General features: G+C 51.8%; 2 protein-coding genes across 2 annotated transcripts; one reads left to right on the top strand and one right to left on the bottom strand.

The window, feature by feature from the left end:
- Positions 1-246: 246 nt before the first annotated feature.
- Positions 247-25,968, bottom strand: OTOP2 (otopetrin 2). The gene is made up of 8 exons (XM_038157548.1): positions 25,740-25,968; positions 6,360-6,535; positions 5,332-5,760; positions 4,735-4,871; positions 4,056-4,114; positions 3,272-3,405; positions 1,932-2,821; positions 247-1,373 (listed from the first exon to the last, which is right to left on the bottom strand). The coding sequence occupies exons 3-8, from the start codon at positions 5,726-5,728 to the stop codon at positions 1,203-1,205; spliced, it is 1,788 nt and encodes a 595-aa protein (XP_038013476.1). The 5' UTR covers positions 5,729-5,760; positions 6,360-6,535; positions 25,740-25,968; the 3' UTR covers positions 247-1,202.
- Positions 9,211-19,400, top strand: USH1G (USH1 protein network component sans). The gene is made up of 2 exons (XM_038157549.1): positions 9,211-9,637; positions 17,074-19,400. Exons 1-2 carry the CDS (start codon positions 9,474-9,476, stop codon positions 18,317-18,319), a joined length of 1,410 nt encoding a protein of 469 aa, XP_038013477.1. The 5' UTR covers positions 9,211-9,473; the 3' UTR covers positions 18,320-19,400.
- Positions 25,969-26,342: the final 374 nt, after the last annotated feature.

The raw sequence follows: 26,342 nt of genomic DNA, 5'->3' as shown, positions 1-26,342 counted from the left end.
AGAGCTCAGCTGTGCCAGTTTGACATGCACCCTCCTGTCCTGGCAGAGAGGGCTTTCTGAGGGTCTGCTTGGATGCTGGGTACAGCAGAGGGGCCTGTTTCTACTCCTGCAGCCTAGGAGTCCTGCTCTGAAAGCCCCCTCAATCATTTAGTGGTTCGTGGAGAGCTGCAGGCACCCAGAAACCTGAGTCAGGGCCACACACAGGCTTGAGGATGCAGCACCAGCATCTCCTCAGGATGCTGGAGATCAAAGTGTCCACAGCATTGCATTGATTTCTGTGTCATAGGGTCCCTTCAGGAGTTCAGTTACAGTGAAAATCAATAAATAACTTTGCATACAAAAATGTTCATAAATTTTTTAAAAAAATCATTATGTATTTAAAAAAGAAAAAAGAAAAATCTCTTTATTATCCCCCAGACTGTATTGCCCACATCATCTTTATGATTCTAGAGCCCTGATTCAGGAAAGCTGAGAAAAAAGTGTGCTAGAGCAATCCCATATCAGGGCTAGCCCAGGACCACACGCAGAGCTCTCCCTCCTTGGGAAGAGGAGGCTGCAGTGAAGCTTCCTGGAGAGGAAGGCACGGGCTGGCACAGGGAAGTGTTGAGGGGGCCCATACACATGGGCAATACAGAGAGGAAAGATTAAAATGTTTCCCAAAGCCTTTGGTGGTCACCAGTTTGTTTTTCACATCTCTGCAGGGGAGTGGTTTCCGACTGGCCATACGAGGAGGTGAAGTGGTTTCCCTTTCTGTCCTTCCAGGCCTTTGTCAGCCCCTTGCACTCTCCAGCTCTCTGTGTGCAGGGAGGCTCTGACTGCCCGAGGGTGCTGAGAACACTCTGGAGAGTCCATCAGTGGCATGGAGTGAACAGGCTTTACAAGGAAGGTGAGTCTCTGTGTGAACCAAGGGTAATCACCATGATCCCACCCTAGATAACTTCCTTTTTTTAAAATCTGTTCTCTTTTAAGCTTTAAGAACTTCAGACACACACAGGCACATCCACACACAAGTAGCAAAAATAAAATCTGGACTATGTTTGGATCATCTTCACTGACAGTTCATAAATGCCCCAACACTGCAAGGGGACATGATTCAGGCAGAGTGGGAGATCCCTGGGGACATCTGGGCAGCTTCCCAGCCCTGGGGTAGGAAGAAGGTGGATTGCTTGAGGAGGATCTCATCTTCCTTGCAAGGGAGCTCTTTAGGACATGATGTAGACCTCCAGCAAGCTGGCCACAGCGTGCATTCGGTAGAAGATCCCAAAGGGCAGGCAAATGTCCACGATGGCCGGCCACATGGAATCGCCATAGAAGTTCAGTTCTGTGTCATTGTCAAACTGGGGCCGGGCACCGAACGCTGGCATGATCCAGAGCTGTGGGAGGAAATGGGAGAACAGCACTGTGTGAGAAAGGTGTGTGGTACATCAGAGGCCTGCAGCCACAGCTTCCCAGGAAAGGAGCAACCTCCTAGGCCATGGGTTTCGAGAAGAGATGTGCTGCCATGTCTCAAGAAACCCAGACTTCACCCCAGATATTTGTCACTTTACATCCCTTCTTTGGGGGGGGGGTGAAGGGAATGGTCTAATGTAATTTATTAATGTAATTTATCCCACACATCCACTAATACAAAATAAAAATACTGAAACTGATTATTCTCTTGCATCCACCTCTTGTGTCTGATATGCTGGTGATAAGTGACAAGTCTGTTGATGTAGCCTGAAATGTCTGAACTTCAGGGCAGCTTTTTTTTTTTAGATGACAAGGGAATCAGAATTCTGATTTATAAATATAACAAATGTACTTTCTCTACAGCAAAGGCACAAGAAAGGACTGTTTTTCCATTGGCCACACCCTTTCCTTCACAGACCCTTCTCCCTTGCGCTTGTAGCCCTCTCCTTCCCCCACAAACTCTTCTCCCTGCATGTACTCACTATGATATTGCTCAGCAGCAGGAACATGGAGATCTCCCTCAAGAACTTCCTCCTCCAGTTCATCTTCTTGGGGGCAGTGAGGGACCTCACGAGGTCGGAAGTATGCATGGCTTCCGTGCCAGATGCCGTGCTGGCAGCCAAGGTGCTGCCAGTGTCGGGCACCCGCAGGGACACTGCGTTGATGTTTACAAAGGTGAGCCCGTAGAGGTCCTTCTGGTGAGACTCGTGCTTGTAGTCCTCCTTGGGGGGCTGTCGGTGGAGGCCCTCGATGATGAAGACGTTCTGGAAGGTGTGCTGGGCGATCATTAGGAGGGCGTAGGTGAGGTTGAGTGCGCTGATAGTGTCCCTTGGCGTGCTGGCCACGATGGCCACAATGGAGTAGTAGGAAATGGCATATTGCCCCAAGGCTGCCCCCATTAGCAGGGCCACGTCCAGGGTCCTGGTGGGGTTCTTGTGCCGGTCCATGTCCCTCTTGTCAAACCGGTAGATGATGGAGCCACCAATGCAGACAAGAGACATCAGGCTCAGACAAACAATGTTGAAGATGTAGTACATGGTGAGTGCTTGGCTCTTCTTGCTGGATTCAGTGCTGGAATTTACCTGCACCTCGTACAGGATGAGGACTCCCAAACCACTCACGAGGATGACGAGGCCCAGCATGATGCCTACAAAGAAGGTCCTTCGGAAGAGCCTGAACTTCAGGCGCTGAATGTGGTAGGAGTGGTGGTCTATGAAGCGTCCAACATTCTTCCACATGACATAGACCATGGCAGAGGCAAAGAGACTGTACTCAATGTTAAAGGGGTACAGCCAAAAGTAGCCATTTTTGAAGATCTGGCAGATTTGGCTGTTGCAATTGCATTCTTCAACTGAGCTGCTCCTCATTCCCACTGAAACAAGACAAAAACCAGACAGGTGTCATGGTATTAAAACAAGGAGCAACACTTCTCTCTGATTAACTGGATGTTTGGGGTCAGCGAAAATAAAAACAAAGAACAAAAGAATATGTGACCACTTTGAAAACAAGGACATTTCACCCTCAGCTTTCTTGTGCCCAGGTTCTTTCTTAAAACGTTAACTGTCAGGTTAAATCTTTATTTTCCCTTCCCTTCTTCAATCCCATCCCATTTGTATAGAGTCTTCCACCTCTCTGACTCCTGTCTGACAGAGGTTAGGAAATGAACATCCAGACTTGGCTTTTAACAAAACAGACCTGACAAAGGTATCTCCAGCTTTAAACAGACCTTCTGAAAAGGGATAAAATCTGACTTACTGGGGAACAATTTCCACCTGGTGGGATCTCTCCCTGGACCAGATGGCTTTGCAAAGAGGCAGATTACCTTTCAGGAGCCACCTGAAGATTTCCTCTGTCATGTTTTTCTTCAGCTTCGAATGTGCCTTGTGGACAGACTCATCTGTCACTGCTGACATCCACACAGCCAGATTTGTAGTCAGCGTTAGCATCAAGCCACATCTGCAGGAGGAGAAGGTTTGTGACATTAAAGCAGTGGCTCTAGGCCATGTTTCTCTCCTCCATGGTTTAGGTGTGCTCAGAGGGACTGTGGCTTCTGCCTGAAGTGGTGCGAGGACTCCAAGAGCCCAGGCTAGAAACCTTGATCCTTTCTTTGCTGCCCTCACTCTCTTCCTATTTTTTGTCTATGCTCATGAGAATTAGCAAGGCTTGATTCCCATTGTTGCTTTTGAAAGAGCTTCTCAATAGTGAATAAATTAAAAGATCTGACTAGGTCTCCAGTAGATCTAGTCTTGCAAAAGTGGACAAAATCTTATTTTAGCCTGTGGCTTGCCCACTGCATAGTTATCTTCCCCAGGAAAGAAAAAGTCAACTATGAATCATTATTTAATGATAATTATTTATTTAATACTATCTGCTTTGAGTAATGCCTGTACCCTTTAATTGAATCCCAACCCTGATAGATCTACAGGTCATTAACCATAGCTGCTTGAGCTGGGATCTAAGTTTAGCTGGAGATTGAGCAGGTTTCGTTTTGGACAGCATTAAGGGATTATCCCCTGGTTACATCTTAGCTGTGTGAGAGAGTACAGAATGTTTGTGGGGGCCCAGGTCTCCTGGGCCAGTGGGATTCAAGGAGCAGCAATGCTCACCTGGTAACGTTCAGGTGCACGTGGATGCAGTCTTTGGCAGAGACCCACAGGAAATATGTCTGCAGGGAAAAGAAAAGGAGTTGTTACTCCCAGCAAAACAAGAAAGCAAAGGACATCCCTCTGAAGGAAGGATCTCCCTGCAGAGCACAGAGCAAGCTGGAGCCTCTTTTGCTTGAGTCCATCTGGGCTCAGCCTAGTTCATGATGCTGGCCCTCTGCTGGATGTTCTTTCTTTGCTCCTACTGCCATTGCTCTGCCCATGGCCAATCCTTGTTCTGTCTAAATTGTCCCTCTCTGATCTCTTCCCTCCTTGGCATTGTCCCAGAGCAGGGGGTCCTCTGTGTGGCCCCTCAAACTGCAAGGTAGCCCCTGCCTTGATTGTCCTTCTCCTCCTCTGTTCTTCATTAGAAAGGAGGCCTGGCTGGCTGGGGGCTTTTCAGAGTTTGTGATAAAAATGTCATGAGATTGTAACAAGTTTAAATCACTGCCTTAGAGTGAGTTGAGTTGCCATAGATGGAAGCTGTTGTGGTTGGAGGGAGAAGATGTGGGCTGGGTGGAGGCTGAGTTAAGCCCTTGAATTTGCTGTGGGGGCAGTTGAAGTAAATCCAAGAGATCAGAGCTCCTTCCACTGGTGCCTGTGTCTCTCTACTGCTCCCCAAGACAGAGCACAACCATCTCACCTGGACAACCACAAATATTGCCTGCACAATGGGGTAGATGATTTTGATTGCAGACAGGCAGCTGTAGAAGCTCGAGTAATATCCTATTTTGAACACATCCATGACAAGACTGAAAATGGCAAATAGGATCAGGCCTCCTGTTGGGGAACAAAAATATCTGTGGTTGGACAGATGTGTGCGCACATGGGCTAATGCAGATGGATGAGAAGAAGAAGAGGAAATGTTGTCATGAAGAGGCTTTGCTTCTATTGATGTTTTTCCTCTCCCAGCACCCAAATTATCTTGGCAGCAACAAAATCATACAATAATTTTGGCTGGAAGTGATTTTCAATCAGCCTGGTATGCTGGGGCAAACAGCTCTTGCAAAAACAGCAGGAAAGATCCTGGTATAAGTTACCGAGAGCCTTTGTGGATTCAGGGAGACCTGGCAGTGAATCCAGTGCAGGGACCAGGAGCTGACCTGAAGCAGGGCATGGTGCCATGCCCCAGTCCATCAGCAGGAAGAGGCTGTACCCAGATCTTTGCTGCTTCCCTTGTAATAACTGATGCTCCCATGAACTGTCCATGTTGTATCTCCCCTCCAGCCCCAGCACCTACCTCTCAGCCAGATGGGCCCGGCGTGGGAGTCCTTGCCGAGGATGGCACCCGGGCACCGGGAGGTGCCGGCGAGATAGAAGATGATCCAGATGATGACAATCAGCATCATGACTGTCAGCAGGAAGAAGACGTCGTAGTCGTGCACGGCGATCTTCTCGAAAGCCCCGCTGCTCACCAGCGTGCAGGCCAGCAGGGCCAAGTGCACGGCTAGCAGGATGGAGAACATGCGGCCACCCTTTTTCCACACTTCCTTGGAGGCAGGAGTGGAGGGGGGCTGGTGGCTGAAAGATGCTATCTGGCTTGAAGCCAGGCTGGCTTTGTCGTCCTTGTGTCCGCAGCCCATGCTGCCGTGGGGGTGTCCGAGCTCACTGTCCTTCTGCCTGGGCTCCTCGGTCATGGTTCAACCAAGGCTCTGCCTGAGGGTCAGTGCTGTTAGGAAGAGAGGCCCATGAGTGAAAGGTGCATTTGGAACAGACCAGGACTGGGCCAGAACAGGACACGTGATGAGGAGCACAGGAACAGGGAAGGCTGGGACAGGGAGAGCAAGAAGAAGGGTGAGCTCATTTTCCAACTTTCCTTTCCTGGTTCCTTGACGGCTTTTTATACTTAAGATGCTCTTGCTCAGGAAGATCCCAGGTCAGTTTAATGAAGTGTGTTTAATTGGTCACACCACATTTACGTGTTTATTGATGCAAGATTTGGAAAAGCACCAAAAAGCACTCACAGGATCAAATATCCTAGGGCAAACAGCCAGTGTGGTTTAAATTCTAAATGTCAAACACTAAATATTCTGAGAAATTGTTATACTTCCTTGCTGAAGAACAGGCCACCAAAAGTAAGAAACCCCTGGGAATCTTTGGACTACCACATCATAATTTGCAGCAGTTCCTGCAGGAAGGGTGTGAACTACCTGAGTTGCCACGCTCCCTAAAGCCCCTTGCCTGTGCCAAGTTTGGAGTTTCATTCATTCTCAGTGAAAAGCCTGAAATAAAGTGAATTAACCATCCAAACAAAGCCATTCCACCAACCTGTTTTGCTGCCTGGGATCCAAATCTCTGCTCCTGCCAGGCTGAGAAGTTCTCCTGTTGCTTCAGCTTGGTCAGTTGAAGAATTTATACCATATCTGGAGCTGACAGCAGGGCTTTTTGGGCTTCTCAGAGAAACTCATGTGATCCATTTTGTGCAATAGCTGATTTTGGGGAAGCTGGAAAGAGATGAGGAGATAAGAGTTATTTACCTAGCAAGAGCATGAGTTGACAACCCTGCTAAGCATGGCATGGGCTGCTCAGTCACAGGGTCATGGCCACCACAGAGCAAGGCCACCCCACCAAATCCATCTCCCTACATGCATGAGGTCTCTTCCCTTGAGAGGAGATGGTTTAGATGATGAACTTGTCTTTGGCAATGATTTTGTGCTTGGCTTTCTGCTCACTGGAGCACAATAAACACTGGGCCCCACCCTGTGCTATTCAAATCAGTCCCCTCCATGCCTCGAAGGTTCTTGAGGAAAAGGAAGAAACTTGCATTTGTACCTGTTCAGTGCCAGGGTAACTCAATCCTTTCCCACCCATGCTGTCATCAATGAGGAAGGTTTAGCACTAAAGAAGGGCAGGATTTTGGGACTAGAATTTGTGTTCTTGGCTGACGCACTGCCTTTGATTTTTCAGGGTGGGATCACCTTTCTCTGGACCTCAGGACCTTAACTCCTTCCAAGGAGGAACCATGTTACAAACCACAGGGCAGGAATGATTTAAACGTTTGTCTGGTAAGGGAACAGTTTCTGCTCAAGGTCCCTTTCACCCAGCTATGTTTTGTGGGGGAGCTATAGGAGTCCCGCGGCACTTCTGGGTGGATGGAGACAAGTTTTAGTCCTTGAAATGCCTCTTTTGGAGATGTCTCTGCTGCTTTCCCCCTTCAGGGCAAGCACAGAGCTGGGGCCATTTGCTGTGTGTTTTCTCAGTCCCGTTCCTGCCCGCTTGTGTCCTTCTTGCCGCACTGCAGGACAGCAAACTGAATTGTGTGCGATGGGGCAGGAGAGCTCAGGATGCACTGCACAGCCCAGCGAGAGCCCCGTGTGTCCCTGCCGTGCTGCCACCAGCCGGCTGCCACCAGCTGCACCTGCCTGGCCTCTGCTGAGCCACAGGGATTCCTTTTGGGGTGAGTGGCTGATCTCAGTCTGCAGCCTTTCCCAGCGGAAGCCCAGGCCTCCCCGAAGTAAATCTGAGCTGATAATGATGTTTTGCAGAGGCCAGAGGTTCAGAGGCCCTCGGGCTAAACGCGCTGGTTTACCGTGCCTCTTTTGTCCTTCCCAGCCAGCAACAAAGAGTGTTTACTGCCTCGGGCAACGCTCCCAGTCCCCCTGGCAGCACCGTACGGCGAAACAAATTTAATTAATAACAATACAAGAATCATTAAATGACGTTGGTAATGAATTGCACACGCTACTGTGCTGCTTTTCACCTGCAAGAATCCCAGCATCAAAAGCCTCAGTTGCTACTACATCCCATCAGGACTTGCCCAGGGAGGCTGAGCTGGTGTAAATGAACCTGTTGAGGTAAGCAAACCCCTCCGGGAGCAGACTCTAGCTCTGATGCACTTCCAGGTGTCCCCAGGCAGCCCTGTCAGGCAGCCAGGGATTAATCACTGCAACTTGCGTGGGTGCACCTGGCACTGCTTTAGGGCCACCCTCCTGTCCTGGGGCTTTTTTTTTTTCCTTACAAAAATAAGCTGCCTTTCTCATTTACTTCCTCTCTACTCATTGCCTCCAAGCTCCATTTCTCACCCATTTGATGGCTCTGTCCACCCTCTCTGGACCCTGTGCCTGTCCCAGGGCCATGGTGACACACAGAGTCCTGCCCTGGATATCTCCATTCCCAGAGTCAGGACATTACAGGTAAAATGAACAAGAGAGTAGCAGGAAATTCCTCCTCCACGTCAGCATGTCCCAGGGGATACAATCCACCGATTCACCCTTGGGTGTAATGCATTGGGACAGCTTCGACCTTTGGTCAACATCCAGGCTTGCTCCATCTTTCCGACAGCAGAGGGTGCCCGGGAATCGGGAACGCTGTGCTGGAGGCGTTGCCTGGGGTTGTCCAACCCCCCGAGGGTCTCATGCAGCCGGGAATTCTGTGTCAGCATAAAAGACCCCACAGGCCAGACAGTGCACCCGCTGCACATCGCAGTGAAGCACCGAGTTACACACAAGGTTTGGGGCTTTTTTTAAGTCTCCAGAGAGGGAAAAGAGATGAGAAAGGGAACGTTTCCAGCCCTTACGAGTTTCCTTGGTTTGTCAGATTCCCATTGCACAGTTTGTTGTGCAGTTCCTGGAAAGCAGAATTCTGTGGGTATAGGCAGGGTAGATGGAGAATAGGGATGGTGACTGGGTCTGCTGTTGTCAATAAACAAATGTTTGAGTTGTTGTTGGTTTTTTTTTGTTTTGTTTTGGTTTTTTTTGGGTTTTTTGTGTGTGTTTGGTTGGTTGGTTGGGTTTTTTGGTTTGTTTGTTTGTTTGTTTTTTGTTTTTAAGTGGGGAAAAGCTGAGCTGTGAACACCCCTGGTATTACTTTGGAATCGGTCACCAAACAGATCTCAGCCAGCTCCATACAGAGCAGGATTATCCATCCAGGTCCCCGCTCTGACAGAGCTGTGAGGGAAGGTCGTGGGGGTTTGTGCTCCTCTGACCCACTCTTCCTCCTCTGGCTACTGCTGCCCCTTGCCAGAGATGGGGTAGCCATGGAATACGGGCATATTGGGTGGGATACAACCCAGCAGCCTGTCTGACAGCCTGCTCTGCTTTGGGGACACGCAAACCTGGTGAATTGCTGCTGTGTGAACCCGTGCTGAGCCCAACAGACCGATGCTGCTTAATTGGAGCTTTTAATGTGCCGTGGAGCTGGTGCGTGTTCCAGGGAGCCGCCGGGGCTGGAGGATGCTTAGGACCCAGGGGAAGCGCTGTGGAGCCTGGCTGGCTGGGCTTGGAACGACTCCTGCCTCCCCGGCCAGGACTTCTCAGGTGTCCCGGTACGCGGAGCTGTGCGAGGCGAGTGGGGCCCTCCTGGCAGCTGCCCCTGCCCCACGTCCGTGCCCATGCTCTGGACCCCCTGGGCACCCATGTGCTGGCCCGGGGACCCCTTCGCACCATGAATGACCAGTACCACCGAGCCGCCCGGGACGGCTACCTGGACCTGCTGAAGGAAGCCACCAAGAAGGACCTGAACTCGCCAGATGAGGATGGCATGACCCCGACCCTATGGGCCGCCTACCACGGCAACCTGGATGCCCTGCGCCTCATTGTCAGCAGAGGGTGAGTGTTGGCCAGGGCACGGGGCTCGTCTGTGAAGCAGAGTAGCTGGGACCCCCTTCTTCCCCCTTCTCTGCTCGCAGGCCAGTGTGCCCCACAAAGCTATGGCTTCTCTCTATAGGACCCCTACTCCTGTCCTCCCTGCTGTTACTTTTCTTTGTTCGTGGTGCTTTGAATCTAATTCAACACTCCTGATAACTGCTCTCTGTTTTCCCAGCTCCTCTGACCCTTTAAGTGCTCCTGCCCCCAGCCTGCTTGCAGCACCCTGGGTAGAGATGAGTTCCCTTTCCAAGTGCTTTGTAATCTTTTACAGGTCTTGTAAGGATAAACACATTGTGTTGCTGACGTGAAAAAAGCCGTTTTAAGTGAGGAGGTAGAGAAAATAACTGCTCCCCCTGTCTCAAGAATGCTCACAGAGGGATGTATGCAGTGGCAGCTGGCAGTGCATGGCACCTGTCTGTTTTACCCAAAGCAAGGTCTCAGTATGTGACTCCTGGGCAGCTTGTTGTACACTTGGAGCCTGGGAAATTCAGGTTTTCCAAGAGCAGATTTCTTTAAGCCCAGTCTCCCCTACAGGACCTGCTCCATACTGGTCTGTCTCTCTGCACCTCACCCTGGGCTGCCAATTCTTAAAGAGTTTCTGTCTTCCTAAATGTGGATATGGTGGAGAGGTGGGAGTGGGATTAAGGGGACTTATCAGACTGGAGGGATTTACACCTTGGTGTTGGGGGAACCATGGAAGGTCTGTGCTAAAGCAGGACCTGCCATTCCTAGCTCCCCCTGGGGCAGTCTGTGACTCTCCAGTTCTAACTAACCCCCCAAAGACAGCCCAGTGCTTCCTTCTGCTCCAGTAGCTCTTATGAGCACCTCTTTTAAAACCATCCAAGCTGGAGTGGCTTCTGCCTTGTGTTGAGAGATTGGTGGTGCTGATTTTGATTTATGTATTTCTGATATTGTGGGATGGTACTGAGGTCAGCAGCCTGGATGGACATCACACCTCCTTGGAAGGGCTTTACATCTCCACGTTGAGCTTGGTGGGCCTGTCAGTTCCCATGCAGGGATTTTTTTGTCCACCCTGGGCTATGTTAGCAGCTCTTTTACCTGACCAGCCACATCTCCACTGCACCTGTTCCTGGGCTTTTGCCATTTCCTGATACTCTGGTTTGCTTGTGCCAAACATTCAGCCAGTACCTCAGCTGTGCTCACAGGCAGAGCTCCTCCATCCATTGTTGTCCTTTCATTGTAAATAATTTCCTTTCAGATCCTGAACTGAAGGCTGTGTTCAGAGTGGCTTTAAGAAATTCTGATGCAGTAGGAGTGTGTTCAGGAAAAGATTATTTCAAAGTCTGGAGGGGAGAGAGCAAGACAGTGCTCTGAGTGGTGCATCCTGAGAGGGTCTTGGGCTGGGAGCCCTGTGATGCTTCCCTGGGTGGGGCTCTGTGACTGCCTATGTACTCCAGGAAAGACTGCTTTTGTGTGCCCAGCAAAAACCTGTCCAGAGCTCCTGTCAGGAGAGGAATTGCTAGCCAGGGCCAGAGAGACATGGGAGGAATGAGGTTCTCAGGAGATGAGAGCCTGAAGTTAAAAATGGCTCCAAAGACTCTGATGGCAAAAAAGTCAACCTGAAAGGCCCAAGTGGTGGATGAACGCCCCTCCAGAAAGGCAAAGCCTTTTGGACTGACTTTGTAATCTCTTTATATCACTGTATCTCCTCATATTGCTCATCTCCATCACAGAGCACCCTGCAGCACCACTGCCTGCCCTGCCAACCCCCATCCAAGCCAGCAGTTTCCATAAAGCCCAAGGGCTGCTTTTATAAACTCACATTGGATTAAAAGGTCCTTGTGGGCTCAAATTGTGTTCGAGTGCAGCTTGGCTGCTGTTTAATTAACAACCTAATATACATTTGTTCCTGACAAGGAAAATAGCCTGGCAAAAGCCCAGTGCCCTTTACATGATGGATGGTGGAGCAAGGTGTGTGGCTGTGGGACTGTGGGATGTGTTTGCATTTGTGCATTCATCTCCGTGTGTCAGATCCTTGCCCAGGGCCACAGAGAGACCAGTAAAATGCTTGGCAAGGAGGCAGGCACACCCCTGCTCCTTGGAGCTGGCTTTGGGTCTGCCAAAGGCAGGAAAGCCCCAGCCTGGGGACAAGGGTGGCAGAGAGGTGGAATTGTGCAAGACCCAGAAGAGCCTGAGGGCAGACCCTGTAATTTTCTGCCAGTGCCCAAGATGATGTGCCACAGTATTTAAGCTTTGTTCAGAGATGAAACTTAATGCTGTGTTATATATGTTACTATTGCACCTGCACTATAACCACTGTGAGGCAAGAGGGAGGACCCCTGAATATCCCAAAATGTCAGAGAATTGCTCTCTGGCCTCTGCTGCCAAAATATTCCTCCTTTGGTTCAGAGAGCCCTGCACTACAAGTGCAGGGATGGGAGTGTGGGACTATGGCATGGAGCAGCATCTGGAGGAGTGGAGGCTTTGGGGCTGGGCTGGCTCCATGCAGGGATGGGATGGGAAGCATCTTCAGGGTCTGAGGGGGCTGGTGAGCCTCCATCTGGGTTGCATGGGGATGTCAAAGCACAGAGGATGATGGGGAGTCCTGGGACAGCAAGAAACACCAAAATCTTCTTGCCAGTGCTGGGCAGTGGCACCAGTGCCCAAACAAGATGGGACACTGAGTGCTATGAAATGCCCTAGTGAGGGTGGCCAGAGGAACCCTGAGAAAGCAGGGCTGTGGGAGGGGGTTCTTGGGGGCCAAAATCATGGCTGTAATGGTTGTGCCAGGCTGATGGACACATGTAGGCTCTGTCATCAGTGAAGGAGCTTCATCCACATGTGTTCAGCAGATTGTGGTGTCAGACTGGAACAAGGAGGGGGAAAGAAATCCTTTGGTAGATCCTTGAGGGAAGCTTGATGCCCCAACTGATATGGAAGGAGTAACGAAATAGGCTTAATTGTGCTGCCCTTACCAGCTGGTGATGTGTCTGTGCCTCTGTGCACCCTTTGCAACAGACAGAGAGAGGGTTTGGGATGGAGGGATCGGCAGTGGCTCATCCTTCTTGTTTGCCACACAAAAGGCCTTTTTCTTCCTCCTGGCTGGGCTCCAGTGAGGAAAACAAACTCAATTAACGTGACGGCTGGGAAGAGGCAGGCAAGCTGGCATTTAGCATTGCAGCTTTTCAGACACAGTAATTTTTCAGTGTGGTTCGTTAGGCGCTGCTGTGGCAGTGGCAGGCACCAGTCCAGCTCCAGTTATAGGCAGGTCTGGGGGCCTTGGCTGGGATTAACCAGGACTTGCTTGGACAGGACAGCAGGAGAAGCGAGGATGTGTCTGCAGGTCCTCGCTGAGCTTTGTCACCCAGCAGAGCTGGTCCTCATTTTCCCCTCTTATAAAAACAGGGGGCACAGATACTTTGGATGTCAGTGGCAGAGGGGACAAGTAGCTCAGCCATTATTTGGGGCTGACGGTGGCTCCTGACATCAGCTAGGCTGCTCGAGGGCATCACATCACCCCACGCAGGGCAGGGCTGCAGCGGAGGTTGCAGCAAAGCACGTGAAGGTGATGTGCACCCTCTGCACGCCACAGGGCTGGAGGCCACGTGGGAGCCGGGGCAGCCTGGCTGTGTTGGTGGGGACCTTCCCAGGGTGAACCTGCCGGGAAGGTGAAGGAGCAGGGTGGGGCACTGTTGCAGCTTCACGGCTTCCGGCACCTGAGCCGGCTGCTGGGAGTGTGAGGGTGAGCCCTGGGCACATTTAGGTGCTGAACCAGGAGACATGGCCCCGGGCACTGCCCCAGCATGAACTGTCACCTGGACCGGAACTGCCAGCCTGGCTTTCTGCTGGGACAAGAGGCAGAGAGCCCTGGCTTGACCGTCACCTACATCATCTCTGCTGGATTTTTGGGGATTTGAGCCTGGAGGACAATTGAATCCTCAGGCTACCACCACCTGGCAAAAATTTGGTGTACAGGACCCAAAGCTTTGCTCTGAGCCCAAAACCTCATCCTTTCTGCTCTTTTCTAGGCTTTGCTTGGATCATTGCCCTGACTGACCATGCTGAAGGTAGTGAGGATTGTTCCCAAGCCATAAATTATTTTTTTCACTCTTCCTTTATCCAAAACCAATTTATGGGAGCAGAGACACTCTGCACCCAGTTGGCTCCTGGTGTGAGGGCCCGATTCCTCACACACCCATGAGCCAAGGGTGAGCCAGCCCTTTGCTATCAGAGGAACTTCACACATGCAGCCAGGGAAGAACATATGTAAGTGCCACTGGATTCCCTGGCTAATTGGGATCCTATGGGAGAAGCAGAGGGGAAAAACCAGCAGGAAGGGAGTGAGCATGCATGTCATGGTGCAAACACAGTGACTCAAGAGATGCACATGTCCACCTAAGGGGCCCAATTAACAGTGTTTTAATAATGATTATTACAGGAGTTGACTAAGTGCTCAAAAATGCTTTGAAGCTGAGAAGTGCTGCACTTTACACCTGTTATTAAAATATGTTCCCACTTAGTGGACCCTGCAGTCAGCATCTCCTCATGTGCAGCACCCCGGAGGTGAAGTTTTGCTCAGACAGACACCTGCCAGAGGGAGGGCCTCATGTTTATTATCTGAGTTGAATCAAACGTCTCTACTTTGCAAGTCACTGTTCTTCTTTCCTTCTGATGCATTTTTAGTGCCTGTGGCAGACATTTATAGGGCAGAGGGCCTGAGATATCTAATTCTGCTCTAATACTCTCCTTTCTAGACAGTGGAAATGACCAGGGAAAGCTGGTTTTGATGTTCTTTCCCCTCACTCTCTGAGGAAAGTAGACTTTTACATATGAAACCCCCATGACCTCCCTGGCTTTGCCCTCTGCCCCCTGAACCAGACAGACCTGAGAATAGGCTCTAAAAGGTACTTGATGGATTGAGCATCCACACACTTTGTTTAGGGAGCAAGACTGTTTCCAGGGAGTCCACTGCTCAGTCACTGTCCACATCCTGAGTCCACATACCCACTGGGACCCTTGGGGTGCCCTGGCTCACCTCCCCACACATGCCAGGCACCCAAGTGCCCTTTCAGAGCACACAAAACAAACCAACAGCCCTTCACGCACTAGAGTCTCTCCACCAGCACCAGCAGTTCCATGTGGAACAGGTTCACTGTCTCTTTAAATCCAACTCCATCAATAATTTACTCCTCTCTTGCAATTCATCAAATATTTATCCTCCCCATGCATTTCCCAGCCTGGACATGTCACTACGAGGGTAGAAGCAAGGGCCAGGGAATTACTGCTCCTGGAAACTCAGCATTGCCAGAGTACTGTCAGATCCCTTCTGTCCTTTTCTTGGCTTCATGGCTTCTCAACACTGTAATCTCCTGCCTTCCCCCTCCTCATCACCCATCTTTGAAACCTTTTTCTCCTCCTATAAGAGATCTCAAAGGCTCTGGCTCAGAGGTTCTGAAGGTTCGTGGGTTTTTTGGCCTTACAGAATTTCAAACCTATTGATTAACTTGCTGAATTTGCCAATGAGTTCAAGGTTGTACTTACTATGTTTCTGTAAATTTAGTGAAAACATGTTTATGATGGAGTTGCTGTTCATGTTCCCACAGAGAAAGCTGAGTGTACCTCATAGCAGCTTTCAGGGAGTGAAGTTAGGAAGTTCATGCTCTGGGTGCAAATAACCTCCAGCTTAACCTCTGGACAGGCTTTATTGCTTTTCTAAAGCCTAAGGATTGTAAACTTGGCATTACACTGACTGGGCAGTTCCTCTCTGTCTCTGCTGCCCCTTGGACAGTGTTCCAAGCAGGCAGTGGGGTCTCTGTGTGGGGATGAATATACTGGATGAGGCTGTTTCTGGGGTTTGTGCATTAGCATAAAGTGATGAAGGTGCAAAGCAGCAGGGCAAAGAAGTCCCTCTGCTCCTTTTCTCCTGCTCTTTTCCCTGGAGAAGTTTTTGGACTCTTTGAAGTCAGACAAGCCATAGCTCAGAGCACATGGGATTTGGGAGAGGGTTCTGGGCTCAGCTGCTCCCAGCTCTTGTCAACACAGACCCTAAAGCAGCAAGGAGTTAAGTAACCCTTGCTGAAGGTCTCAAGCACGCATTTAAGGAGTTGGACCTGATGATCCTTGATGGGTCACTTTCAACTCTCTACGAATTGCTTTCTGCACTTCTGGTGTCACCGTGGACTGGAGCTGAGGTCTGTGTGGAGGAGGAACAGTGCTGTGTCCCTCTGGAGCTCACTGAAAGGGTGGTGTGGGAACAGGCAGGAGCTGTGCTGAGCCAGAGCTCTTCCAGAGCCCTGCTGCCCACGAGGAGTTGCTCCTGAGGGTGGTGGAGCTGCCCAGCCTTAATAAAAGGCTTTGCCTTATCCATGTGCACGGAGGGAGGGCGCTCTGTTGACAGATACTGCTGCTGGCTGCATATCATTAGTACACAGCTTGGGAGAGGGCTGGTGCCAGCAGGGGTGTGAACTCTCTCTCATTTCACCTGAGCACAAATACAGAGGAATGTCAGGAGGACAGACTTCCCTTGAATCCCAGGTTTGTGTTTGTTGTGGCACAGGAGGCAGGAGAGGCAGGCAAGTGGTTGTGTCCTGCCAGCAGCTTGCTGGGGCAGGGGCTGGCATAGTGCGAAGGGAGATGCTACTGGCAGTGTCCAGCTCCTGAGGAGTGCAGAAACCTAATCTGCACTTTCTCTGAAACTGGATTCTCTGGATGTGCTAATACCAGTGTGCTTCCAGCTGTGCTATTGAGACCAAGCACAGTATAGCAAAATCCCCCACAAAACCCCAATGCCAAGGCAAATGACAGCAAAATCACTCTTATTCTCTCCTGCCAACATTCCTCTTTGTGCCACAGATTTCCCCAGGTGCCAAGGTGCAGGTGAGTGGGAATGGATGGCAGCTGGGGGGGTTTCAGAACCATTGCTGAGGATGTATGTTTCATGGTGGGATCCCAAGGTGTCCTACCCAGGATATGGAATACAGAGAGGCATTTTGGCATGCCCCCATACAGAGTCTGAATGAAGCCAAGTTCTGAAGACAGACTCTGACTAGAATTTATGGGATATTTGAGATTTGAAATCTTACAACAAGTTTAAGGTCTGAAATGGAATTAGACCCATTATCTCAGTTCTGGGCTATTCAGAACCTGACTTGCCTTTCTCCAGAAGTTGGTTTGATGTGGGAACACATTTTTCTTGAGACGTAAATTCAAGTCACATTGCCACAGCCTTGCATGTGGGGCACGTGATTCCATGTCAGTAGTACACCCTTCCAAATGACCCCTTTGAAATTAAGTTGCAGGAACCATAGGTGCGTAGCTTGATATTTCAAGGAGGCAACAGTTCATGGTGTTGATTTGCCCCTGCACAGCTGGGAATATCTCAGTGAAGTCTGTCATCAATCCCTGTATGCTAAACAGTTGATTTTCTTGCTGCCTAGGGGTGATCCAGACAAATGTGACATCTGGGGGAACACCCCCCTCCACCTGGCAGCAGCCAATGGTCACCTGAACTGCCTCTCCTTCCTCATCTCCTTTGGGGCCAATATCTGGTGCCTGGACAATGACTACCACACCCCACTGGACATGGCAGCCATGAAGGGGCACATGGAGTGTGTGCGGTACCTGGACTCGATTGCTGCCAAGCAGAGCAACCTCAACCCCAAGCTGGTGAGCAAACTGAAGGACAAGGCCTTTCGGGATGCAGAGAGGAGGATTAAGGACTGTGTGAAGCTGCAGAAGAAGCACCACGAAAGGATGGAGAAACGGTACAGAAAGGAGATGTCAGATAATTCGGATACCATGAGCTTTTCCAGCTATTCAAGCAGCACCTTAAGCAAGAAGTTCCAGCACATGTCTATGGTGACTTCCCTGCCATACTCACAAGCCACCATCCATGGCACAGCCAAGGGAAAGACGAAAATACAAAAGAAATTAGAGAAGAAGAAGCAGGTGGACGGGACATTCAAGATCTACGAAGATGGCAGGAAAAGCGTTCGGTCTCTGTCTGGTCTGCAGCTGGGCAATGACGTCATGTTTGTGAAGCAGGGCACGTACGCCAGCCCGAAGGAGTGGACTCGCCGCAATATCCGAGACATGTTCCTCACGGATGAAGACACTGTCTCCCGTGCCATAAGTGACCCAGGTTTGCACATGGACTCGGCCCACTCGGAGGTCAGCACTGACTCCGGACACGACTCCTTGTTCAACCGCCCCGGGCTGGGCACCATGGTGTTCCGGCGCAACTACGTGAGCAGTGGGCTCTTCGGGATCGGCCGGGAGGACGGGGGCACGCTGGGGGAGGACAGCGCCGACGGGATGGGCGTCAGACTGCGGAGCCGCCTGCAGCGCTCGCCAAGTCTCAACGACAGCATTGGCAGTGCCAACAGCCTGCAGGAGAGGAACGCGGAGGAGCTGCCCTGGGATGAGGTGGAGCTGGGCTTAGACGATGACGATGAACCAGACACAAGCCCCTTGGAAACTTTTCTGGCTTCCCTGCACATGTTTGAATTCATCTCCATCCTGAAGAAGGAAAAGATTGACTTGGAGGCCCTCATGCTGTGTTCAGACAATGACCTGAAGAGCATCAATATCCCTTTGGGCCCCAGGAAGAAGATTGTGGATGCCATCCAGAGGAGACAACAAACACTGGAGAAGCCAGATGTCATTGTAGACACTGAACTGTAAGTAGGAGATGGAGTGTCTGAGGGGTTAAACCCTTCAGCAGGTGGAGATATGGATAATGTAAGGTCTTGTTTTCAACCTGCTTTGGAAGAGTCCAGGTAACCTCAGCACTTCTGTGTGTGGGCAAATTCTTGCTCATGTGGAAAGGATGAGAGTTTGGAGAGGTGGCAATAGTGTTAGTTCATTACTCAACCTTAATGTAACTGGGCAGGACATGAAGCCCTTGTTTTGTTTCATAACCCATTTGAATGCAGACTGCTTTGTGGTCTGATGCTTCTCAGTCCATGTAGCTGAGATTTTCAACCACGCTCAGGCTTGTATTGACTCTTCACCTTTTGAAGACATTAGGAAATCAACCACAATTCCTGGTGGGAGCAGGCTGACGGCAGTGCTAGGTGGCTTTGGGAATCCTTCCCCAAATGCTTGAGATCTTACTCAGTCCTCTGGAGATTGCATATCTGGGTTGGAGTTGTTGTGGTTTTATGGTGTTTCCAGGGTTTGGTTGGTAGGGTTAAAGGCCTGTACCTGTCAGAGAGGAGAAGGGAAGGCCACATGCACTAATACCCCAATTCACTATGTTGTTTGGGCTTCCCAGCCTTCAGATATCTGTGTGCTGCTGTTACAGCCTTTCAGTACAGCTTGTTCTTGGATCCTCACAGTGCTGATAGGTTTTTCTTTTTTCCTTTGCAGATAGCAGCAGCATCTTTTTTTTTTTTTTTTTTTTTTTTTTTTTTTTTTTTTTTTTTTTAATGCTTGAGAAACAAACCCAGTTCTAAGTTGCCAGAAAACACAAGCCAGAGACTCCCTTTCTGGGGCAGCTGAAAGCTACAGCCATCCCCGCCAGTCCCACGGGACTGCTCCCTCACTGTGCTCCCTGTCTGTGCGATGCTCCCAATGGTTCCTGGCACGGAGGGACAAGAATTGAGATTGGACCAGGCAGCTCCAACCTGCCAACCTTCAAAGGATCATGGTCTCCCACTTGCTGGAGGAAGGAGTGAGCTGCACAGATGGCTGGGACGCTGTTGTCACAGGCTGTGAGACCACACCAAGCCATGAATGGAAGGAGATAATGTGATATTTTCAAAGGGACACAAAATAAATAATTACAATCTATTCTTCCCTGAGCAAGTGGTTGTTTTGCGGTTTGGGCTTGAGGAGCAGAGGGTTTGGGAATTCTGCTCTCTCCCCTGGTTCTCATTTGGTGAGAAGCATCATCCTGTCTGGTGCTATGTTTTTGGAAGGAAGTTCTGATGGCCATAGTCTCAGTTTGAGATGTGCCAGCTGTGACTTTAGCCAGCTGCTGCCCAACAAGTCTGTGAGTCTGGTCTGTGCTGTCTTGAGGGCAAAATCAAGAATGAAGATGATGTTTTGAACATGTTGGTAGTTGCCTTCCAGTGGTCAAACGGTTGTTTCACAGATGCAGTGTTCCTGTCCCATCTCTCCAGGGCACTGAGCTGTGTCAGCAGTTTGTGTGCAAAGGACCTTGTCTCTGAAATCCAGCAATTTTCCAGGACTGAGCACAGCACCTGGCTGCAGCCCAGAGCCTCTTTTGAGCATCCCTGATGCATCAGTGCTCCAAGCACAGCTCTGAACCCTAGTGTCAGGTGTTTCCACAGACCCATCCCACTGACCAGTGCACTCCCAGCTCCACTGCGCCATTTTACATGTGATCTAGGAATGGCTCCTGGGTTGCAGGAGTTTCTGGGGTGCAGCAGCAGGATGGGCAGTGACATATCCTATTGAGGGAGAGTCAGCAGCCGGTGACATGGGGTATTGGCAAAGTGCCTGTTCAGGCTGTGATGCAGACTGTCAGATCAGAAAAATGCCACACACTTTACTGGCGTTGCTTATCAACTTCATCTCAGGGATGCAAATGATAAGGAATGACCTGTGTGTGCTCATCCCAGGCCAGGCTGGGATTTGGACCAAACTCAGTCCCTTTGGAGCTGCAGAGGCTGTGGTTATGCTGGCTGGAAGATGGGGATTTGTTTGCTGTGAAGCAGCTGTGCTGCTCTGTGTCTGTGCTTGCCCTCAGTGTGTGGGTGTAGGGCAGGAAAATGACTCTGCAAGTTAGAAATACTCAGGTGTTTCTCTGCCCTGCTGCTCCCCCAGGGGCTAAATCCCCACCGGCAGAGTGTGGGGTCCCATCCTCAAGCCACTGCACACAGAGATGCTTGGCATCCCCTAAACACCATCACTGCATTAAGGGTCTGAGATCTTTCTGCACAGACGTAAACTGATTCGGCTTTTTAAAGCATTTTTTAAGACCTAACAGTGCATTTATATGTGAAATTACAAGTTCTGAATAACTCTTGGCTCAATGTACAGGCAAAAGGGTGAGCAATCAGATGTGCTGAGTCAGTGAGTTCTCCAAGAAGGCTGCACTACCCCGGCACCAGCACTGTTTTCTTTGGTCCCTCTCCAAAGCCCCGGGGCTGGTGTCCCAGCGGGGAGATCAATGGCTTGGCTGATGTCACAGCTCCCTCTGCCGGGACCGGGTCTGGAAGAACAGGATAGGATCCACAGCCCACTTGGATCCACTGGTGGCAGCAGGACCTGCACCTTCGGGCCAGTTTTCAGGTGAGGCTGTGATCACTAAATTCACCCTGTTCCTCATGTACATGTGAACCTCATCCAAGCCCTCTGCCCCTTCTCTGGGTGACTGCCAGATCATCAGCTGCCCACCATTAACCAGTCCCCAGCCCAGTTTCCCTGGGGATGGATTGTGCCTTTGGGTCTGTGCAGGGTGCAGGAGAGGAGTGATTTGCCATGGCTCACTCCATTGCCACTCCCGTGCAATGGGAACCAGTTTATCCCAGCAGATGACAAAGACAAGTGGATCTATTGGCTTGGTACCCACTGGAGACTTTAGCAGGCCAGACACTGGGGTGTGGAGGGTATTTCAGAGGTCTAGACACCTGGGGTGTGCACACTCCCTGACTTTTGCCATTTTGCTTAGGAGCACCCAAGTAGTTGCTGATGTTGAGCTGATGCGGGCAGAGATCCTTTCTCCCAACTTGTCTTTCCTTCAAAAAGCCAGTGAAAGGTTTGGTGACATGACAGTACCCAAGTGCCATGGGACATGTTCCTGCATAGCTAAGACCAAGCCCAGAAATGCCACTTGGGATCACCAAGCCCTGAGATCAATGTGGTGCCTCCTTGACGCAGGGAGAGACCAGAACTGAGCTGTGGCATCACTGCAGTGTGGCAGAGCCCAAGAGATGGGCTCTGTGGGATGAGGAGGGTGGTCTGTGGACATCAGGGGGCTGTCATTGGCACCAAAAACTCCAGAACAAGCACCTGCATTTGGATCTCATGCGTGTTCTTTGTCTCGAAGTTTGGTCCATGATTTCCAACCAAGTTTGTCCCACAAGGTGTGGGGCTGGCCACAGCCTTTGCAGGACACAACATCGAAAGCCATGGCCAAAGAGATGATTCCTGCATTCCAAACCCCCCAGTCCAGCTGGGTTGCAGCATCCCACTGGGCTCATGAGATGGGAAAGTGGCTGTCCCCAGGTTCTCAGAGCTCAGCTTGCCCTGTGGCTGCTCTGCTCATCAGAGCTTCCATGGGGGAACCTCACGGTGCTCATTACACTCCACAACCGAGAACAACAAGCTCCTTTTGGAGAGGGCGCTTGTGAAAGCAGGGTGGAGGCCAGGGCTGGCACACCCTGGAGAACACCCTTAAATACCCTCCCAAACAGAAACCCAGCCAAGCAGCAGGTTTCCCCGACCCACTGCTGCCAAGGAGCAAACACTGTCCCTGCCTGTTGCAGCACAGCAGTCAGACACAGGACAGGTCCTGCAGTGGGTGGCAGCATGTCCCCATCAGGGAACCAGTGATCCTGGGGATGGTTGTCCTGTAACGCCCCAAGCCACAAACCCCAAACCACCCTGTGTCTGTGTTAAATGGGGCTTCTCAGCAAAACCAGTCCCCTGGGTTTAGCTTGGACACGTGTTCCCTTGTCCCTGACGGTGTTGGAGGTGGTGTGTAGGGAGGGGAGAAAGGCCAATGGGCCGTGCCAGTGGTCCAGGCATGGCATGGACACTTCATCCTTGAGCTGGACAGCCCCAGCTCCTTCACTTAAGGACCACTGGTCACGAAAGTGATGCTGATTTCCAGGCCCTGCCTTTATTCCTGGGCAGCTGCTGCAAGGGGGGATATGTTGGCACTCATTAGCACTCAGATGCTTCAGACCATAGTCTGGAGTGGGGAGAGGTTTTTGGGTGTGACAGGTCATACAGTGGTGGTGTTGGAGATGTGGGCTTGCAGGCATTTGCAATTTGCAGCATTTCTGCTTGGCTGCTGGGTACCGCCGCTGGCCCGTGGGGACGTGGCTGCTTCTCCAGGCTTCTGGCAGCATCCGGTTTTTGGCTGCTGCCCTTGGATGGCTCATGTGCTTGGCCTTGCCATGTGGGACTGACATGGGAACTGAGAAAGGACATCAACCACAGGACAGCAGGTAGAACCCACAGGACACTAGATAGGTCCGTCAGGCAGACAGGACCGGGGGAGGCATTTTACGTGGGCTGGAGCATCTTGCCCTCAGACCTGCCTGGTGCTCCTCTTCCCCAGGCTTGCCTGGAGTTGGTGACAGCCACAGTGCCCACACCAGAGGGTGACTCCAGGGTCTAGGACCTGCCAGGCCAGCATGGGCCATTTCACCCCACTTGCTTAACTATTTCCTGCCCATCCCACCAGGGATTCACTTCCTGGCCCAGCAGCTGAGTAAGGCATGGCTGCAGGAAGGTGCATGGCCAGGATAGAGGCAAGGGGCAAGGGAATTGTTGCAGAGCACCTCCTGCATGCTCTGGATTTGCTGAGCCTTGCATGGTGTTCCCTGGCAGCCCAGAACAGGGATGGATGTGGCACTGATATGGCCTGGGTTGGATGCAGCACCTCGCAGGGGCCTTGCAACTACTTTTGGGAGTCTCCATGGCTATTTCCAAAACCAAAGTGCCTCAAAAGGCAGGAGCATGGACACAGCTCAGCATGTCTTCCCAGTGACAGTTGCTGAGTGGGCTGGGAAAGTGGGAGAAGCTGAGGGCCATTTTATTTGAATTCTGACTTCAGAATTAACAGAATTTATTCTGAATTCAGGATTAACAGGAAAATAATTTTCTACATTTGCAATTAATAAATTTTCTACTTAATGCAATTCATAAGTACTGGCAAAATATCAAGCAATGCCATGGATTCTGATATCAGTTTTTTCAGGGCTGGAGTGAACTCCCTGGTACCCATTGTCCTTGTACCCATCATCCTGGCTTGCTCCCAAGAAGGAGCACAGGGACACACTTGCAGATAGCACTGAGCATCTCAGGGGGGAGCCAGGATAGAGAAAGGTGTGAGGCATCACCAGTGCCCTGGGCCCACTCTCAATCCATCCCAATGGGCACTGACAGTACTGCTGGGAAAAAGTATTCTTGGAGCACAGGCACCACCTGATCATTCCAGTTCATCACCCAGGATATCATCATCCCCAGCTGCTGCACATCCCTGGTCTCCTATGACACCCAGGCTCTGGCACAGCCCTGAAACCAGCAGTGAGGATGGGCTCACAGAAACACTGCTCCAGGGAAACTGAAACTGGGGAACTATTTTAGGAGGACTTGACTTGAGCCCAGTGATGGAGCTGGCTCTGTGCCACTCCATGTGCTGGGGTGAGAACACTGAGCAGTCAGGCACAGCCCCAGCACCGCAACATCCCCTGTGGGAACAAAGGGTCAGCTCAACAGGGACATCTACATCTCAGGGGTGATGGATCAGCTCAGCAGGGACACGTGGGTCCCACGGGTGATGGCAGGTGGGAAACCCTCAGAAGCTGGGACAATACCAACAGTAGCTCCTCAGCAGTGCTGGTAGCTGTGACCATCCTGTACCTGGGGCAAACATCTGCACTGCAGGACTGATGCTCTGGATGGCCTATACATGCTGCTCTGGACACTCTGCTGGGGGGCAAAAGTACCCTGAGGGGGCTGTGGGATCCTTGGCTGATGTGGGGCCAGGCCAATGACTGTCACTGCATGTACTGTGGCACTGCCTGCCCAGGCACCAGGGATCCCTGCTCACAGAACCTGAGCTCCGGGGTGGCTCTGAGGGCTGTGGTGACCCCAGCTTTCATCAATATTTCTCACTTTCTTGGAGTGACAGAGACAACCTTCATGCTGCTTCTGATCTCTAAGCTTTAACGTTTCAGACTGTACTTTGACAACAACTATATCCTCCTGTTGCAGGACGCCAAGCTCTAACTCATCAGCACTCTACACAGCCAATCGAGGCACCCAGCCCAGAAAGTCCTGGTAGGACCAGGAGCAGCCATCACCAAAGGAGACACCTGGGTGAAGCCTGGCCATCCAGTTCCTCATGGAACTGCACTGGCTGGAACAGCAGGGCAGGGCTGCCAGGGTGGCATCCAGCCCAGAAACCACCTAAACCCAGACAGTAAGCAAGCATGGATGGTCTTTCCAAGGGTCCCATCTCCTCTCTGTTGAGGCTGCAGCCACCGCTGCCTGGGCAGAGGTAGCAGCAGGCTCAGCACGACGCTGCTCTGGTCCAAGGACGGGCTCTGCCCTCGCAGGAGGCGCCGGCGACAGATCTGTCTGCCACAACATCCCTTTGTTCCCATCCATTATCTCTACCCCAGGAAACAGCAAAACTGGGCAGGCGTGACCATAACCAAGCAGAGCCAGGGACCCTCACCCATGCTCATCCCCCCAGGACACTGCCTTGGGCTCTCTGGCTGTGCTTTGGAAATGTACCCATATCTGGGATGGCCAGACTTGACACGTCCCCTTCCCTGGAGTGCAGTGCCATCAGCTGTGGACAGTGCTGGTGACCAGTGTAGAGGAATGTGCGGGAATTCCAGAATGCCAAAAGGCCTGAACAGGGCAGAAGGTAGATTCTGGAACCCAGCCTGGTGCTGCTTTTTATGTCTGTGGTGATAAACCCTCAGCCTGGTCCTTCTTCACAGCCACAAACAACCCCTGAGCGTGGCACTGAGGCTCGGCTGACCCGGGGTGGCTGCAGGTCACAGCACCGGAGTCAGATGGGGATGCCACCCCCAAACCTTTCGACATCCCTGGCACTGCAGACCTCCCGTACCAATCCCCCTTATTTCAGCACCTTGACCCCACTAGTGTTTTGGAGCAGACTTCCTGGGGCAGGGGGATCCCCTGGGGGTCCCACGAGGCCAGGGAAGGCTGAGCAGCACGGCTGCCCACTTGGGGAGGGATGGGCTCTGGACAGGGCACCCATGACCCCATCGGAGCCGCTACCTGCGGAGGAACAGGGAGCCCAGCCCTCGGCCCCGCTCAATAACCGAGCTAACGAGAGCCGCTGTCAACAAGTCCGCAGCTCCCCAGGCGGCGCAGGAAGGACGCCTGCTCCAGGTATCCGGGAGGAGAAACCTGTTTCACTGACCTTGCTCCATCACCGCCTTCTGGCTGCGCCGTGGGCGTTTGGGGCTGCGGCGGGGGGCGAGCGGCTCGGCGGCCCCTCAGGGGCACGGCGAGGAGGAGGAGGAGCGGGGCTGGGGCCGCATCGCCGGCGGGCCGGGGCGCGGGGACGCGTCGGGCGGGAGGGAGGACGAGCCCCCGCTCCGTCGGTGCCGAACCTCGGCGCGGCTGCTCGCCTGCCTGCGGAGCCTCGCTCCACCCCTCCTCCGCTAATAAAGCCTCCGCCGCGCCGGTCCCTCCTTTGCCACTGACTCACGAGCTGACCCAGCCCAATCCCCGAACTGCCCCGCACTTCCATTTTCTGACCTACAAAGCCCAGCTCATCCCCGCCACTCTCCTGCTCCTTTACATAACAGCACCCCGCTCCAAACCAAACCCTGCGGCAGCGGGACACCCTCGAGGGATGCCCGAGGGGCGACAGTGGGTGCTCGGTGGCGGTGTACGGGCTCGGCCACCCGTGCCCAGGGAAGTGGACCCGGCTGTGGTTCCATTGGTGCTGCACAGCCTTCGAGGGCACTCGCTGACACGCACAGACAGCGTCTCCCCAGGGGCTTTGCTCGCGTTTCAG

The sequence above is a fragment of the Motacilla alba genome, chromosome 18 (assembly GCF_015832195.1).
Source record: "Motacilla alba alba isolate MOTALB_02 chromosome 18, Motacilla_alba_V1.0_pri, whole genome shotgun sequence".
Lineage (NCBI taxonomy): Eukaryota > Metazoa > Chordata > Aves > Passeriformes > Motacillidae > Motacilla > Motacilla alba.
Note: the sequence above shows the minus strand (reverse complement) of the source record. Positions and strands in the feature narration are given on the sequence as shown.

Excerpts from the sequence above, each read along its gene's own strand:
- OTOP2 (XM_038157548.1), bottom strand. The coding sequence starts at position 5,728 with ATGACCGAGGAGCCCAGGCAGAAGGACAGTGAGCTCGGACACCCCCAC. Across the intron at positions 3,406-4,055 it reads GTGCACCTGAACGTTACCAG|ATGTGGCTTGATGCTAACGC; the intron begins GTGAGCATTGCT and ends CTCCTCCTGCAG. Across the intron at positions 1,374-1,931 it reads TGCTGCTGAGCAATATCATA|CTCTGGATCATGCCAGCGTT; the intron begins GTGAGTACATGC and ends TTCCTCCCACAG.
- USH1G (XM_038157549.1), top strand. The coding sequence starts at position 9,474 with ATGAATGACCAGTACCACCGAGCCGCCCGGGACGGCTACCTGGACCTG. Across the intron at positions 9,638-17,073 it reads CGCCTCATTGTCAGCAGAGG|GGGTGATCCAGACAAATGTG; the intron begins GTGAGTGTTGGC and ends CTTGCTGCCTAG.